The sequence below is a fragment of the Tetrao urogallus genome (genome assembly GCF_951394365.1).
Source record: "Tetrao urogallus genome assembly, chromosome: 13".
Taxonomy (NCBI): domain Eukaryota; kingdom Metazoa; phylum Chordata; class Aves; order Galliformes; family Phasianidae; genus Tetrao; species Tetrao urogallus.
Genome location: NC_136826.1, coordinates 16,677,555 through 16,695,613, shown reverse-complemented (window position 1 = coordinate 16,695,613; position 18,059 = coordinate 16,677,555). Strand labels below are relative to the sequence as shown.

The 18,059-nt window shown below is 54.3% G+C and overlaps 1 protein-coding gene across 2 annotated transcripts in view; it reads right to left on the bottom strand.

The window, feature by feature from the left end:
* The window catches only part of DLG3 (discs large MAGUK scaffold protein 3), a gene marked incomplete at both ends in the record, with an annotated part of 40,613 nt that extends 22,951 nt beyond the window's left edge, over positions 1–17,662 (bottom strand). The window contains 3 exons of one of the 2 annotated variants that reach the window (XM_079541736.1): positions 1,070–1,120; positions 5,950–6,003; positions 17,336–17,662. In XM_079541736.1, the coding sequence (XP_079397862.1) occupies positions 1,070–1,120; positions 5,950–6,003; positions 17,336–17,662 (432 nt within the window). The remainder of the gene's footprint in view (positions 1–1,069; positions 1,121–5,949; positions 6,004–17,335) is intronic. The other variant, XM_079541737.1, reaches the window with a different exon arrangement.
* Between the last annotated feature and the right edge of the window lie 397 nt (positions 17,663–18,059).

Below are 18,059 nucleotides of genomic sequence, written 5' to 3'. Positions count from 1 at the left end.
GACATCACCTGCAGCAGACGCGTGCACTGCCCATTGACCCACTGCCACGTTTCTTTGCAGACAGCTCCCCAAATCTGCCATGGTTGCCCTTGTCTTCACAGCAAGGGCAAGCCCATTGCTGTGGCTGAGGGTTCTCATCCTTGGAACACAATGCTTTTGCCCCTCTGGCAGCCCGGAGCACACAGCAGCACTCAGCCCAAAAAGGAAGCATCCCCTGGGCACGCTTTGTCAGGCGCAATGGGGAAGCGGTGGGTGAGGCTGCAGCCCCGGATAACCTTCCGTCCACCCACCTCCGTGATGCAGAGCCGGGGGGGAGGAGGGGGATGACTAAAAGAACAGGAGGACGAGTGATGCGTCTTCCCCTGCGCTGCCAGCCAAGTGTGAGGAGGAGGCCCTGCACGGTGCTGGAGCTCCTGGGTGTGGGGTGGGATGGGGCATGCAGCGGTGCAGGGATGGACCACGCAGCTCTGCGCTTACCTCATGGGGCTGATGCATTGGAGCCAAGTCTGCTCCATCTTTCCCCACTGTGCTCACAGCCCCTACTTGACCCTCTGCTCACGTCCCCATCCCCACAAAACCACCGTTATCCCAACGTCAGCGCTGCGTGGCCAGGATCTCACCGACACAGCAGAAGGTACAGCCAGGAGCTCCCCCCGCCCCGCCGCAATCCAGGCTGCCAGAAAACCTGTCCTCATTGCTCAGCATCACGGCACTCTGTGCCTGGGGCGAGGCAGAGCCATCCGCTGGGGCAGGGGGGGCACCGGGGCACGGAGGCGAGAGACAGAACCCCCCCCCCTTTTGTGCGCCAGTGCAGCTCCTCCTGCCTCCATTTTCCAGCAAAGCCGGTGACAAAGAGTCCCCCCCCCCCCCCCCAACTCTGCGCTGGCGGCTGTGAGGGGGCGAGGGTGCGAACGAGAAACCCTCCTCCTCCCTTCTGGAGGGGTGTGCGGGGGGAGCGGAGCGGTGAGCCCACCCCTGTGCTGCAGGGAAGGAGAGATGGACCCACCCCCAAAGCCCCCCAGCCCATTCGCTGTGTGAGTGGGAGGAGATGCCCATGGGGAGGACTCACCCTTTCCAGGACGATCTCCTCGTATTTGAACATCCCATCACTGCCGTTCACCTGCGGAGAGGGAGAGATGCGTTACGGCCGAGCACATCCCAGGATACTGCAGTACTGAGAGTCCACCCCAAAACACGGAATATTTGAGAATCCACCCCAAAACCTGGGCTGTCAGAAATGCAGTCGCACAACCCTGCCCTGAAATCCAACCACTCACTGCTTCTCTCTCTGGGCACGATCCCAAACCCCGCTGACTTTAATGCACTTCAGCTCAGCCCTTTTATTCCGGCAGCTCAATGTGCGAGGCGTGAAAAGGGGCTCCACACAAAGCAACGACGCCTTCGTTAGCCAGCGTGTAATTAACCTCGGGAATGCACTGCTGCAGGAAGCAAAGGAAGGGCTTGTGGATGGTCTGTGTGTTATAACACAACGTACATCTCTGGTAGCCTCTAACTCCTAACTACCATCTTCCAGCAGCATGGCTTTGTTAATTGGAACTCAGAACCATCTCTTCTGTTGAAACAGTTGGACGCAAAGAGAGATGAGTGCAATATATAGAAGGTGCCCTGATATAAAAAATAGGAAAGCCATGTGGATGCTGCTCCCTGCCCTGAAGGAACTCCCACAGCCATCGTGGTGAAGGTGATGGGATGCGGTGGTGAGGGCAGGGACTGAGAAATGGGCAGTGAATTAAAAGCAAAAGAGCTGCAGCTGTAGGCTCTGAAATAGCAAAGCGTGCAGGCCAAAACCTTCCATTTTCCCCATCGCTGCCAACACTCAGAAAAAGAAGGTGGCAATTTCAAAGACATCATCCAGATACTTGCTTCCTCTGCATGCCCCGGGTCATCAGAGTAGGTCCTGAACAGCTATGGAGACCTCAATATAGGGAAAAAAAAATGCTGAAAAAGAATTGTATATTTAAAATGGGAAGAGGTTGACTCAAACCTCATGCTTGAAGTCCTTTTGGGAGATGAGGGAGCAGGCTGTGGGGTTGCAAGGCAGCAGGAATGGGGCTCAGTCCTCAGAGCAATGCCATGGGTTTGAAGTGAGCATTGGGAATGCTGAAGGAGAGCACGCTCTACTGTGGGTACCATGCTGCAAGAGGAATGAGGATGGAGAGAGCGTGGAGAAGGGAGATGGCATCATGGCTTGGAACGTGGGCCAGGAGAGGAGGTTGAAGGCATTGAGGTGGGTTTGGCCTCAAAGAACTGACAGAAGGAAAAATTGGACAGAAGAGGCAGATGCAAGCAATGGTTGAAGAGGAACCCGCTGGGACGTGTCAGGCTGGTGGGAGTTGAGCACTGTCAGCCCCAGAGCCTTGCAGGACCACTGTGACCACTGAGAGTGACAGAAGGGAACAGAAACAAAAGACAGAAGGAACTTGAAGCAAAAGAGATTCAGATGGGGGCATTAGGGGGGAAAAGAAAGCTTTGGGACGTGCTGTTAAGGTATTGAGTTGGACCAGATGACTTTGAAGGGCCCCTTCCAACTCCAACAATTCTAAGATTCTATGATCGACAGCTGTAGGAACATCCCAGGGGCACAGATGCTGCATCCCTTTGCCTGGCACCAGCACAGTGCAGGAAGGGGAGGATGAAACCTCTTTGGGTGGGGGCTGCAAGACCCCCCACCTCCGCTCTTCCTCCTCACCCCACCACACTGACTCATGCCGACCCCCCCTCGCCACCTCCCTCGCCTGAGCCCCCAGGCAGTTGGTGGCTCTGTGCGTGGCTCTGCCTCCCCCCAGCTTTCCAGCAACTCAGATTCCTGGCAGCCGCCGCTACTACACACGTTGTCCTCTCCGCTTTGGCATTCAACGCTATTGCCACACAGACAGCCATATGCACACCCACGGCCGCAGAGGAACAGCACATACATACCTACAGGATGGGGATGTGCAGAAAACTTTGACAATCTGTGAGCCGCGGGGAGAGCCAGCAGAACCAGCCCAGAGAGCGGCAGCCACCCGCAATGGGAAGCACCAGGGCAGGGACCCACGGCACGGGACACAGGAACACCCCAGGATGTGGCCCCATTGCAAAACCTTCTGAAAGTCTTGGGGTTGTCAATGCTGAGCAGCATTTTGTGTCATGAAATGGGAAACGTTGGCACCTGCCCAGCACTGCATGTGCCAGGTCAGCCAAGCCTGGACGTGAAGTTCCTGCTCCGATTACGTCTCCAAAATCCGCACAATAGAACACCAGTTAATTGCATAAAGAAACCAAATGGAGCCCTTAATATATACCACGTAACCAAGGGAACAAGCCAACAAAGCTAGTGTTCCAGCACAGGAAAACTGAATACCGGTTACTCATTGACAGCAAAACCCGGAGTGCCTCTATTGCCCCTCCAACTCTCTGCCAAGCTCCCTCCCAGTTCAGGAGCTGCCTCCATGCTAAGAGCATTGCAGAGCCGGCACGTGTGGCTCTCGTGTGGGGCTTGTATGGGTGATGCCCAGCTCCAGGCTTTCACATGGGTATCCTGAACCATGTCCCTGGGTTGCTGTGAGGCAGGGTGAGCCCACCCCACTCTGCTCGCATTTCTTAGGGGTTTCTCTTGCTTATCTCACAGCTCACTGGCTGTTCCCTACACAGCCCCACCATGAACCCAAACTCTGCTCTGGTTTCAAACAAAGTAGGGCCAGGATCATTGCTCTAAGCCCGTCCCATGCAGGAAGTCCACCTGAAGTCTCAAGGAAAGGCCTTCTCTCCAGCCTTCACTTCTCTTTCACTTTTTGAGCAGCAGGGAAATAGTTAGAAATGATGACATTTAAATCATCAACAGAAGGCTGCAGAGTTAACACTCACTGAATAAACAGAAATGCACACACCTTCCAGTGCTACTGCAAGCTGTCTGCAGGCTCAGCCGGCCAACACTGTGCTGTCGCACGTGGAACACGGTTTGCAATTTGCTAATGATTCAGGGCCAAATTTAGAAAGCTAAGATGGAGTTCCTCAAACCAACCCAAATGGCTGCAAGGAGAATAACCTGCAGGAACAGTCATCCTTCTGCTTTCTGAGTGCGTGCCTTGCAGCCACCACATTAAGGGGACAGCTGTGTGCTGAGTGCAGGTTGGGCACGTGGCTGAGCTCCAGCAATCAGCACCAGGATTGAGCAGCACTGGGGACACAACACAAGGGGTTCAGCTTCGAAGAGGCAGCTCTGGGACACAGACAGTGCTGCTTGCCATGGGAACAGTGCTCTTGATGCTTCCTCTACGCCTGGGGCCTGGGTGTGCAAAGCACACTAAGTGGGGAACTGGCTGTGAGCAGGTGCTTGTATGAGTCCAGCTCAACTGCAATGCCTTCAATGCAGCAGGAGTCTGATAAAAAATTGTTGGATTTTTACAAGCTAGAAGCACAGCCTGCAGTGAAGCTGAGCACCAGCCCTGGCAGTGAGCAGGATGTGGTGCCACATGCTCCTGGGGATGGAGGTGGGTGGGCAGAGGGACACAAATGTGGAGCAAGCTTCTTAATAAACAGCCAGGGCCAAATTCAGCCCAGCAGCTAGTCCAATGTTATCAATGGAGCTAGAACAGGAAGGAACTAGACCACATCCATCTGTTTATCATTAAGGAAAGCATTGAATAGTTAAGTAATTAAAGACTGGAAGATGTCACATTAACCCTTCCAAATACTGTACCAACAGGCTTCAGCTTTTGTTTTCGTAAGAGAGCATGCTGCCAGACTTCCCACTTCAGAGTGCTCTTCTGCAGAAAGCCCCCACTGTGGCTCCTTTGCTGACCCCTGGAACAGCCAGTGGGAGATGTTAAGGTTTGTTTTCCCCAGAGCCTGGATCTCCATGAGGTTGGATATTAGAAAAAATTTCCTCTCAGAAAGATTGGTGAGGTACCAGCACAGGCTGCCCAGGGAGGTGGTGGAATCATCATCCCTTGGGGCTGTTCAAGAACAGGGTAGATGCTGCACTGAGGGACATTGTTTACTGGTATGGTGGTCATAGGTTGATGGTTGGACTAGATGACCTTAGTGGTATTTCCAACCTTATGATTCAGGTGGCAGGATGGAGCAGGGTTCACCCTCGCTCCAAAGAAGGACCACATTTATGTGGGACACAGGTTCTTCACAAGCCATTTTTTGGCACTGTGTTGGCTGCTTTCTGCACTGCTGTGGCAAGAATTAGAAGGAAAGAGGATTTCCAGGCTGGAATTTGCAGCCCCAAAAAACGAGGCATAGCCACCCAGTGGGCTGCAGGAATGCAGATCCCTTTCAACACTCCCTGCAGTCATAGACTGCCACGTGATGGGCTTGGGCAGGAAACCTTTGTAGATGACAACACTCTCCTGCCACAACTTCTGTAAGGCTGCTGGACCCAGGGCCACTGTGCTGAGACAGAAAGCACGGACTCCCACCTGAGTGCAGGAGGCTTTGGCTCAGCATCTGACACCTGAAATGTTTTATGAGAAAGGCTCAACCAAAAGGAGCAATCCATCCACCTCAAGTCCAAAGACCAACCAAGCCCTGGCAAACTGATAACCGAGCTCCCTTCTGGGAGCTGTGCTGCAGATATCCACAGTGGCCACCCTTGCTCCTTCCATCCTCCCTGCAGGAATGATTTGCAAATGTTCTGGTAAGTGCTGCAGCAGCTTGCAAACTCTCTCTGCAACCAGCTGAGGATTACCTCTACAGTAAGCCAAGAGTACCAAATGCACAGTGGCTGCAAACACTCTCCATCACCAAGCACTGCTCAGCTGCCAGCAGCCATGGCTCTGCTCAGCACAGCCCCAGCAGGGTTTGGGGCTGGGATACGATGTGGGGTTGTGGCACAGATACCAGACCCTTCTGCCATCTTGCTGGGGCCTTTTGGGCACCTTTGAGCCAAGAAAATGCAGCGTTTATTGAAAAGAATTGAAACAAAACCGGGAGACTTACAGAGAGCCCTTGTTCCAGCGAGTCTGTGTTCACGATAATGGGAGCAGGGTTGGCCTGTGGGGAGACAAAAGCGGGATGTCACCAAACACAGCCCGCTGCACTGCACGGCCTCATCCTGGCCGTGCCTCCACAGCCCTTCCAGGCCAGGCAGAAGAGGGCAGGTTGGGAAGGGTTCTGTCCTTGCCCTTCCTCCACGTGGCCAGCAGCCTGGGCTGGATATGGGGACACAGCATTGCTCAGGCATGGGTCTCCTCCGTATTCCCCAGACACGTGGTCTCAGCTGCAGCAAGCGATACGGGCAAGACTAGAAACTGTTCCAGCCTCAGGTCCGATTCATGCGAACGCTAGAACTAGAAATCCACATTGCTAAGGGATGAGGAAACAGGAGGGTTTGGAAAGGAGATCCTGTGGGATGGACATATCGGCAGCAGACCATCCCTGGGGCCTGCAGGCACCTCCCAGCACAGCAGCTACGGCCGCAACCCGGGCCGCTGCCAGCGCGGCCCTCCGCGCTCCTCACCCCGGGGTCCCGCGCTGAGCCGGAGCTGTCCAGCACCGCAACCTCCTGAAGGCGCGGTGCCCGTCGTACCCGCAGGCCCTTCCCCTGGAGCATCCCCACATCGGGGAGGTCTTTGTCTTCTGAACGAGGCAAAAGAAGAGTACATTCGGGCTAATCGTAAGGCTGACGTTTCTCACCAGCACACAACAGCAAACAGCACAAAATCCAAGGTGTGCTGGGATTTACAGCACCGTTCCAAGACTCGTGTGTAGAGCAATGGCCAGAGCTGCACGGGAAAATGCTGGTAAACATGAGCTACGAGGGGAGGCGAGTCCTCTGCCTTGGGATATCAGATGCTTGAGAGCCTGGTGAAGAGCAAGCAAGTCGCAGTACAGCTAGCGTTGCAGTTAACAGGAATCACTGGCTACCCAGTAACGTGGGCGGTCACATTGCACAGCCCAACAGCCTCAATGAATCTGAGACTTTCTCAGGAGCGGGCTACTGCCTCACTGCTCTCCTCTAATATAAGTTTCCTGACAGAGAACCACCTCCTCACGTCATCCAGAAAGGCAGTCTCCACCTTCTCCTGTTTTAGCTGTCTGTATTTCTGGACGTTTCACCCTCATGGTTCTGTAAGTGGCAGAGTTAGGGGTCAGATGAACTGCGTTTCTGATCTTGCCCAGAAAGGTTCAGCTCTCCATAAGGATGGAACAGGAGGTAGTTAATTTGATTTATTTGGATGCCTTCTGATCTTTCCAGCAGCTGTAACCATTGGTTACTAAACCATAGCTTTTATGGCAATTAATTCTCTAGCTCAGGGAAATATGACCACTTCCAAGCTCTCCTGCCAAACCACTCCCACACACGTAAAAGAATCATAATTTTCAGGTCCAATGTCTTGGGATCTCCATGGCCCAGAAGCAGTGTTAAGCTGGGAATATCCCCTCTCTGGTAGTGCACAGTCCTTGTATTTAGTCCAGATAATTTGTGAGATAGCATATATTAAACCTGGCACTGGCTTTTATTGGTCCCCAGTGCAATTCTAGGAAGGGATTCCACATTTCAAGGCAAAAAAAAAACCCAAAAAAAACCAGCACTACTTCTACTGCCAGCAATTAACACATGGTGGATGTTTGGACCTTGGCATGCCAGAGGCCAGCTCTTATTAGATGAGTTTCCAGGAAGGATATAGAAGAGGCAGCCTAACTAAATGCAGTCTGTCACGTGCCCCATGATTTATGACATTAATTCAACTCCGCAAATGATGGGGAGAAGTGCTCTGTATGATAATGCCACAGAGGCTTTTGCAGGTCTAGCTTGAGTCCTTCAGCGAGCCCCACTGCAGTCTCTTTGTCGAATTACTAATAGCCCACAAATCACACATCACACTGCCTCGCTCACACAGTGGTGAGCCCTAAGGACATATTTTGTCTAGCCCGCTCGCTGCGCGCTGAGCATCCTTCGCAGCCATTCCACACTACTGACTTTTACATCTCAAAATACTGCTAGGAGCACAATTTCCCACTCAGGCTCCAGATGGGACCCAGGAGATGCTGAATGCAAGTGGCTGCTTAAAACAAAGTCACACATGATCAGAAGGAATTCAGACCAGGAAATCCCCATTTGCCTCCTGTGGCCAACTATTCCAGATACCATGAGGAAAGACGTTTGGATTTTAGCCCTGACTTCCACTTGCAAATATTCCAAGATTTGCGCCTTTCCTGGTGTGCAATGCTATAACAGGACAGAAAGTACCATAAAATTAACAGGGTGGCAAAGTCTCTGGCTGCAGCAAATGAGAACGAGCCCAAATGCAGCAGCTGCAACCACAGCAAGGAAAGAAAAGATCTGCATACCTTTAGAAGCCTCAGGTAGGCAGGGATCACGTGAGTGGAGATGCCTCCACTGCCAACCCTTAAATAAGGTCTGGGAAGGGGGGGGATCCTGACTCCACCCCTTCCAGTCACTCAGGCACATTACATGCACCTGAGCTCCCCTGGGTTGGTCCTGCCTTCCCACCAGGTGCTCCATCACTGCATCAAGCCATGACTTAGCATTTCCACTACATTGGCTCCACTTCTTTGAGCCTCCAGAAACCAGAAAGTTCTTGAATCTTGACCTTCAAGCCTCGTTCCCCTTCACTGCTATTCCTTTCAGCTCCTGTTGCTGCCCAGATTTTCCCAACAGCTGTCCTCTGCCTTGCTGGCTTTGTGCCTAGATCAATCTCTCTGCATATGTGCAGCGACCCCCTCACTCCTCAAGGTCCTCTTAGAGTCCCACCTTCCCTGCAGCCTTCCGACACACAGGGTTTGTGCAGCCTGCTGGAGGGGGTCTGGGGCACCTCTAGCTCTACTGCATTTTGCTGCTCATGCTGTCAAGTGACGAGGGGCTCGGACCTTTTTTTGTTTGTAAATCTCCAAGCAGCAGCAGGGCTCAGTAAATAATAATAGTGTGATGAAGCATTTTAGATGGAAGAGATCTGACAGCCCTCATTGAATGTGACCTGAATGCACAGCCCTGTTTCCTCTCCTCCCTGCATGCAGCAACCCCCTGTTCCTTAGGGCATAAATTACTTACCATTCCCTATAGAATTGAGGGCATGGTTAATTCACCAGCACATTCCTGCTGCCCAGCAATAAAAACAAAAAAAACCAACAATTTCTTTCCTGCCCTGGCTGGCAGAGGGCTCAGCCAATGTGCCTGCCTGATGGAGGAAGGCAGGTGTCAGCCCAAGGGCACTATGCCAGTCACCCGTGGGCAGTGCTGTTAGAGCATCACCCCTTCTCCTTCATTTCTGTTGGTCTCATTGGCTGGGATGAAGACGGGATTTGCAAAACGTGACCATTTTCCAAAACTTCCAACAGAAAGAAAAGCTGCAATTAAATGCAAATGGAGGAGGTTCGTCAGCACGTTACAGAGGGAGGGAGCCTCATTCTGCAGTGTTCCCACGAGGACTGGGTTGGTTCTGAACTGGAAGCCCAAGCCATTCCTTCCGTGCTGGCAGCCCCAAGATTTGCATCTGGTTCACACCCCCCACACATCCCACTCAGGGTTGGGGATTATGCACCTCATCCAGACACAATAAATGTGCTGCAGGCCGCTGAGACCTGCAGCAACTGGACTGTGCTCACACACAAACCCACCTCCATCTCAACTAGTGATGGGGCTAAAGCAGGAGCTTCCAGAGCTGACAAATCCCTGTCTGCAGGAAGGCTGTTTGCCCCAGGGACAGAGGGCAGAGTGACTGTGACTCTGGGCCTGTGCACAAGAAGCCAGGCACTGACTTATATCTGCTTGATTTTTATAACTTTCCTGGAATGGATCAGAGTGAAAAGTTGTTCTGCCTTTCAATTTGTTTTGCTTTGCATCATCTCGGGTGTAATCACAACACTTAGAAGGAAATGGCTCTGGAGATACATAGAATTTGGACTCTACACATTTTTAACAGCTCCTGGGTCAGAGGCCAAGTAGGGAGATGCCAACAGAAGCATCTAAGCAAGGTGGACAGATGGACATCCTCTTTGCTTCTTTGCCAAGGGTGTAAAACCTCAGTGAGAGCCATACGTGTGCACCAGGAACAGCTGTCCCGTGTCAGAGCCCTGCTGTGAGCACACAGCTCCTGGCACCAGTGGATACTGGGGAGCATCTTTGGTGCGAGATGGGTGAGGAACAGGGTCACAACGTGCTAATGAAGGAACATCACTGGGGCAAGCCCAGGTCCTGGCAGTGCGGCACAGCCTGCGTGCACCACAGCTCACCCTGATCAGCACTGACACATTCATCTGTTCCATGCCAGGCGATCCTGCCCTGAGCACAGACACTGCTCCTCCCAGCACCAACACAGAGCTCCAATCTTAACAGCATCTCCTGAAGCACCTGAGGTGGACTGGCCAAGTGCTTTATGCCTACATCCCAATGCTACGCCTGTGCTTTGGTCTTCCTGCCACTCCACTGCTCAAGGGCAGAGGTAACACACAGCTGCCAGAGGCTTGTTCCCATCTTCAAGCTCTCTATGGCCACATAATGGGTGAACCAAGGACGAGTGGGACGAGGAAGCGAGCAAAGGAAAACACAACCTGAAAGCTTCTGGAGGCTGGAGAATGCCACAGCCAGGGATGAACCTCCCTTCCCTTTCACCAGGACAGACAAAATAACTCTTTTTGCACTTCTATTGCCCATTGGCACCGTTTGGGCTGAGCCCCTCTCATTAAACTCCCAAAGAGGGCTGCATACTGACCCCATGTTCTCCCTCTGCATGGCTCACAATGAGCTGCAACCACCTCAGAAACAATACAAGGGCTGATCATGGAGCTTAGGGATGCCCAGACCCCCTGTTGGCACCCAGCACCCGGGCTCCAGCTGCTCCACACCCACCCAGCCAACCAGCATCGCCCGCTCCAGGCTGTGCTGGGGACACCACAGCTCTGTCACCCCAGTGGTGTGAGCAGCTCCAAGGAATGGACACAAGCTCAAAGCACCGCAGCCATTCCAGGACGTGAAAGCTCCACGGTCACAAGGATGGCTGGCAAAGCCACGGAACTGCCCAGGGCTCAATGCAAACACAAGCAGCTACTGAGGGTTTGATCTATGTTTTGGTGCTTTTTTAAAGAGAGTGCTTAAATAGGAACTGGAAAAAGCCTTCACTCAGTGGGGAGAGAAGAAAGCTTCTCCAGACAGAAGCTCTGTGGAGTTTCAGTTTCTATTTAAAAGCCATTAAGGCCGGTGTGTTCATGCCTGGAAGTTAGACATCCTGTTCCAGGCTCTGGCCGCTAAAATAAGCGACCCAATTTGCAGAAGTGCTGGGCTGCAACAGCTTCCTTCTGACCTGGAGCTGCCAAATAAAATCGACTCAACTCCTTTTCTTTTTTTTTTTTTTTTTTTGCAGGCAGAGATATTATCATCAGAAAGACCTGCATGGTTTTCAATCAAATACATACATACAAGGAAAGGAAGAGCGAACAAGGACAGTAGTATGGATTTCTTTGGGTTTGAAACAGCCTGCTTTCCTCTCTAAGTTCCAGTGCACCCCTAGGTACAACATTTCAAGAAAGATGTTTCTGTTTTACAGCAGATAGGAAGGACATAAGGGAGAATTCAGGTCCCAGGCTGCTCTGAAGTGCCACATGTCACCAGAAATAGTTACGATCCCCAAATAAGTCCTTCAGCAATCCCCCCCTCCTGTGAGCTGCTGTAGACTGAACTGAACTGCATTTCAAATTCATGTATTCTGAGCTTGTTAAATGCTGTTAAATTCGTTTTTTTCTCTCCATGTTACGGATACAAGCCCATGACATATTGTTGGATTCCCAAGCGCCCTTGAGGGATCTCCGCATCTTCCCATGTTTGCACGCGTTCAAACCAGCTAGGAGCACTCACACAACCCACGGTGCCTTACAGCAGCACTACAGCAGAGCGAGGGTTAAGCTGATTCCCATCTCACTCAGCTCCTCCATCCCAGAGCGGTGCCCAATCTGCTCTCCTCTGGGAACTGGGAGGGCATCCTGCATGGGGCTGAGCGCCGCAGCGCCCGGCACGCAGCCACAGCTGATTGCGGCCTGATTAGTCTTAATCACTTCCTCTCTCTAAATGAGCATCCGCAGTGAAGGAAGGAGCGGAAGCTCCTCTCCTCTGATCGAGGCATGCTGCGTGCCCACGGCCTCACCCGAGCAAGGCAGCAATCTGGGGATGGCAGGGCTTCTGCTGTGCTTCCACCACTGCATCCAGGGCACCAGGATGGGTGGATAGAGGGAGGGATGGAGGGAAAGGTGGATGAGATGAAGGAATGGAGAGATGGATGGGGGGAAGGAAGGATGGTTGGATGGGTGGATGGATGGAGAGAGAGATGAAGGGATAGAGAATGGGACAAAGAGATGGAGGGAAGGATGGAGGGATGGTTGGTGGAAGAAATGGATGGATGGAGTATGAGATGGATGGAGGGAGGGATGGATGGATAGAGGAATGTAGAGGAACAGAATGGGAGAAAGAGATGGAGGGAAGGATGGAGGGATGGTTGGTGGGAGAAATGGATGGATGGAAGATGAGATGGATGGATGGAGAGATGGAGGATGAGATGGATGGATGATCCATGGTTAACCTCTCATGAAAGACTTCTGTGGGGGTACCCTGCCTTGAGCACACTCTGGGAGATGCCAGCAGAGCCCTACCATATCTTGAGCACTGGTCAGGAACGGGCTGGGGCAGGTCCCACCAAACTGGTAATGTCAAAGCCAAGGAGAAGAGCCTGGCTGAGACAACAGTGTATGGGGAACATCCCTCTGGCTGAAGTCTTTCTGCCTCCAGCGTGTTCCTCATGAGGAGCTACCTCCTCCACATTGCTACAAGCAATAATGTAACTAAGATGATGTTTTGGTAGGGTCAGCACAAACACAAGAATTCACACGCCCGATGGAAAAAGACTTTCAGGTGAATGAGAAAACTAAGGAGACAAATGTCCTTGGCCATCCACACACAAATGAGCATTTTTGGAAGGTGCTTCGAGGACATCTGGGCCCTTCAGCTTGTTCCTGGCAGGATGGAGGGACAGGTGGGAGCTGGACAGGAGATGGTGTAGGGTGGGTGAGGGGAATTGGCTGAGCAGGAGACAGAGGGAACGAGGAAACCCAAGAACATCTTGAGAAGGTGTCATTGGGATCATGGTAATGGCTGGGAGGCAAAGAAGGAAGGCTCAGAATGACAGAAATAGCAGCTGCCTCACAAGTTTATGGGCTGAGGGCTTGGGGTGACGAAGAGGCAGAGACTGGGGGAAGGAGAGCAGCTCAGCACCTGCTTCCAGCCACCCAGCTCAGTGACGGCAGGATCACCAGGCGGAGATGCCCGAGAAACAAGCTGAGAGGTGAAATCAGATGGAAGGAGATATATTAGGAACAGACACGCAGATTTACACATCGTGAGTGAGGAGGTGACAAACGGGTCCGTGGGATGGGAATGAAACTCTCACGAGGGAGCGGGGTGCGATGAGGGAAGAGCGGAGTGCGATGACGGTGTGGTGAGGGAAGACCCTTGCGGGACTCTGGCTGATGAGGGGACACGTGGGGACAGATGCTGGGGGTGGCTGGGGGACAGCCAGCGTCCGAGAAGTCCTGCTGAGCACGGGGAGCAGCCAGCTGCAAATGGCAGATTTTGCTAGAGTTGTATCTACATTTAGGCTGCCAAAAATACCTCCCCGCAGATTGGATGTCTTTAATTAAAAGGATGTCTCCTGCCGCCCGGCGTGACGCAGAGCTCGCCCTGCTCACGGGGCTCTGCACGGCACCGCGGGGGCTGTCCCACGGGCAGCTCATCCCTACGTGCATCCTCCTGCACTCTGGGCAGTGCTTTGCATAGTCACTCACGGGCTCAGAGCATAGGAGGGGAACGGACCCCCTTTCCTGTTTTGGCTTCCCTCCTTTCTTCCCTCCAAACTGAGAACGCCTTCCTTCTCTTTCCTCCTCCACCTTCGAGTGCAAAGATTTAGCTAATTTCTTCTATGAATAGCACACGAGTAGCCATAGCAACATCACCCTGCCAACCTCACCACCTCCACTGCCTCCGTGTCCCTAGCACCCCGTTCCTCTCACCCTCCCTCACACCTCCCCAGGGAACATCTGGGGTTCCAACCCTTTCCCACCCCATTGCTCATAAACCCGGCCTGGCCACTGGGAGAAGGCCACCTCCTTCCCAAGGTTCTTTCTCCCCCACCATAGCCCAAGAGCCCCAAAGCTTTGCTATGCCCATCAAGAACTGCTGCTTCCACCACGACAGTGCCCACCTTCTCTTGGTGCACGGGAGGAGCTGTAACAACAGTTTTTTTTGCATGGAAAAACACCGCCTTTGGTGACACATTTGCAGTCCTGGACAGGCAGTGAGGTCCTTTTCCCTAGTTTCTATTTCTCATCCACAAAATGCCTCTGTCCGGGAGGTCCACAAAAGCCCAGCATTTTCCAGAGCTGCTCCAACCACCCTGTGTGACCCTGATCCCAGGAGAGGGGAGAAGGCAGACAGCAGGATGCAATCTGCTCACAGGGAGGGTACCTCTGGCCATGCATGGTTGGCAGATCTGGGGCTGCTCCTATGGTTGGAGAATGCATACCAGCCACCCTTATACAGCCGTACCCTTCCTGGAAAGGAGGCGCTCGTGCCCAGAGCCACCCTAAATATGCACCAAAATGCCAGCAAGCCCTTCTGAAACCCCATGGGAGACTCTGCTCTGGCTGCCAGCTTCACATGGGGGATGTGGGCTGCAGGGATGGCCCTTCCCTTAAGGACCAGCCCTGGTAAGGGGTTCCAATGTGGCCGAGCATCCTGGCACAGCACTCCCAAGCATCCGTGGGCGGCACTTTGCGGGGAGAGGAGGGGTTTGGAGCGCTTGGCTCCTCTCGCTGCTGCTGCGCATCGGCACCGATCGCGCTGCCATTCCTCCCCCAAAGCTGGGAGTCCTCCTCTCACCCCAGCACGGCAGGGAGGGGGGGGGCTCGTGTCCCCAAGCAGCGAGTGAGGGGGATGAGGTGGGTGCGGGGATGGATGTATTGAGAGGTGGAGAAGGGAACAATGGGGAGCGGTGATGGCAGCAAAAGCGCAGGAGATGGGGAGTAATAAACGGTGAGATAAGGGAGGAGAAATGGAAGAGATCTCCAAAGGGAGAAAGGAAGGGGGAAGGAAAGCAAAGCAGAAAGAAATGAGAAACCCAGAGCTGAGAGATTTCCTCTCTCCCTGTAGTCAGGATTAAGGGTTCTCAATTACTGGCATTGCCTGAGCAAGCTAATTTGTGTCCTGGAGAAGGGGAAAGGCAGCAGGAGGAGGCATGGGTCGATGCTGGAGCTGTGCTGGGTGCTGGGCAGCACGTGTGGGCACGGCTACACGCCGTGGGGCTGCACACGGGCTCCATGAGGACGTGTGATGTCAGTGAGCATGCAGCACCATACGCAGCACTGAGCACGTTCCCTGTGTCACAGCATCTGCACATGCGGCCGCGCTGGCACATGCACTGGGTGCAAGAAAGGGGAGAAAAAGGACTGAGAGCAGGGAAGCTCCCAGGGAGGAGAGCAGGTCCTGGCTGTTGGGGAAGCCTCCTGGCTCTGCCTCCCACCTCTGCTGCTGGAAGTGCTTCTAGGGACAGGGACACCACTTAAAGGGGCAGCTTGGAGGTGTCAGATTGCCTCTCCCCACTGCTCTCGGGGTATATGGATCAGAAGGGGAGCATGGCCGAGCTTTGCCCAATGCATACATCTGCTACACACCAGGGAGCGTCCTGTCTGCTCTGACACAGGCAGTGCACACAGCACACACGACGTGGTACACATGCAGACCCCACTATGCTCACACAGCCTCACGCGCTGGCATCCTCCGTCACTGGCAATGCAGCGAGGAGGCACTGATTCCTTCATCTCAGTGCTAAAGCTGAGTAGAGGTCCCCCAGTGTGGACCCAGGGCTCGGTGGCAGCACCACAAAGAGACAATGCTTTCCCTTCCACCATTGCAGCACACGACAGCTCCCCTGCCCAGCGCCGCGCAGTGCTGCAGCTGCCACCGCCTCCCCTGCAATCATCCCTGGGCCAGATCTTCCCTGCAAGCGGGAGGGGAGCATCCGGCTCCAGGTCCCTGCTCCTGCCCAGGAATGGATGCTCTGCACTGGATGCTCTGCACTGGACAGAGCAAAGCAAAGAGATAGCAAAGGGAAGCTGAAAAGCGTTGGCCAGGAATCAGCAGGCGAGAGAGAGACGAGGCTGATTTTGATGCAAAGAGTGGCAGAGAAGCAGAGAGAAGCAGGAGAGGGCTGACAGGAAGGTGCTGGGGTTTGGGGGCTCTCTGTAAATGTCTCCTGACCATATCAGCCTGGAATCAGATTATTTCGACCAGAGCTACAGACTGAGACAGTAATGAAGAAAAACACGGGAAGGGAAGCAGGAGGTTGTGCCTTCCAAGGGGAAAGGAAGAGAGAATTCCCATTGATTCCTGTGTGCCTGCCTGCCTCGGCGTCTTGAAATAATAATTAGAAGGATCAATAAGAAATCATGTGAGGTTTGAAGATAATGAATGAAAGGAGTAGAAGAAGCAAACTGAAATGCCTTTCTCTAAAGCACAGTAAATTGTTTTTCAGGCAGGGTCTAGCCTCCATTTTAATGCTTTGCAAACAGCTCCAACCATTTTCTAAGCTTGCTTGTGGGTTCAAAACAAGACTGGTCTCTCCATTTAGAGGAGAAACACAGGCTGGGAACGGGTCCTGGAGGAGAACACTAATAAAATGAACGAGTGTGGGAAGAAATGGAAGCAGTGAAATGGGGCAGAAAGCACACAGCATGCTGGCGACCAGAGAAGGGTTACGTAATAATCTTTGGGAGCAGGGACGTAGCAGCAGAGCGAGGAAACCACAACTCAACGGCAAGCGGGTGCCGGTCCACGAGCCCACGAGGCTGCTTGGTGGCAGCGTGCCCCACACCTGCAGAGTGCAACACCACGGGACACCCTCGATGGTACCAAGGCTCCAGGCAACGGCACTGTAAGCAGCAAGGATGGCAGGTGGGTGCCCCAAATCCATTCTACCTGCTGCCTGCCCTGTGCCAGGCAAGACCCAGCCGTGCCCCGTCCCAGCCGTGCCCCAGGGATGCTCTCCAGCACACAATACCTACATTAGGTGGGATCGCAGCACTCGGCCTGAGTGATGGAAATAGCCAACCAAAGCAATGATGATGGCCAATCCGAGCGATGATGATGATGGCCAACCCGAGTGATGATGATGATGGCCACCGACCGCAACAACGACGGTGTTCACAATCCAATACGCCGGCATCGCCCACCACGGCCCCACTGCTCCTTAGAGGACCCCCCAGCAGCCATCCACCCCACTCCATCCAAAGTGCCAAGGAACCGCAACGTGCTGCCGGCCCGTACCTGCTCGTACCAGTCGCGGCTCGAACACGTGCACTCGGGCCACCAGCCCGGACCACTCCCGTTCACCTTGGGCGCGCTCTTCCCCGGTGGCGGCGGCGGAGGCTTCAATGCAGCGGCATCGCGGGCAGGGGGCCCCAGCTTGGCCTTACCGCGGGCAGCAGGAGCGGCCCCCCCCGGTGCCGGCAGGGTCTGAGAGCCGTAGCCACCGTAGCCGTACTGCTCGTGCTGCCACTCGCCGTAGGAGGGAGGCTCCATGCGCCGCAGGGCCGCCATCCGCGTCACCTCGTAGCACTCGGGGCACTTGCAGCAGTGGTGGTGCTTGTGCATCGCTGCCCTCACACCATAGAGCCGGCAGGGTGGGAGGGAGGGAGGGAGCGGGAGGCGGCGCGGAGGGATGCGCGCAGGGAGACAGGGAGGGAGGGATGCTCGGGGGGCGGCAGCGGCCCCCGCCCCGCGCCAGGCGCGCCCCCGGCCCCGAGAAGCAGGAGGGGTTACGGAGCAGGGAGGCTCCGCGGCGTCGCGCCGCTCACTCCCGGGGCGGTTCAGTCCCTGCGCGGGGCTCCGCTCCGCTCGGCTGCATGGGGCGGCTCGGCACGGTCCGGTTCGGCGCGGTTCAGCCCGGTCCGGCGCGTCGCGGCTCGGGAGCGCGGAGCGCGGCACCTGCGGCGGCGCGGAGCATCCTCCGCCTCTCCCCGCCGCTCCCCGCCAATCTGCGCCGCGGAGC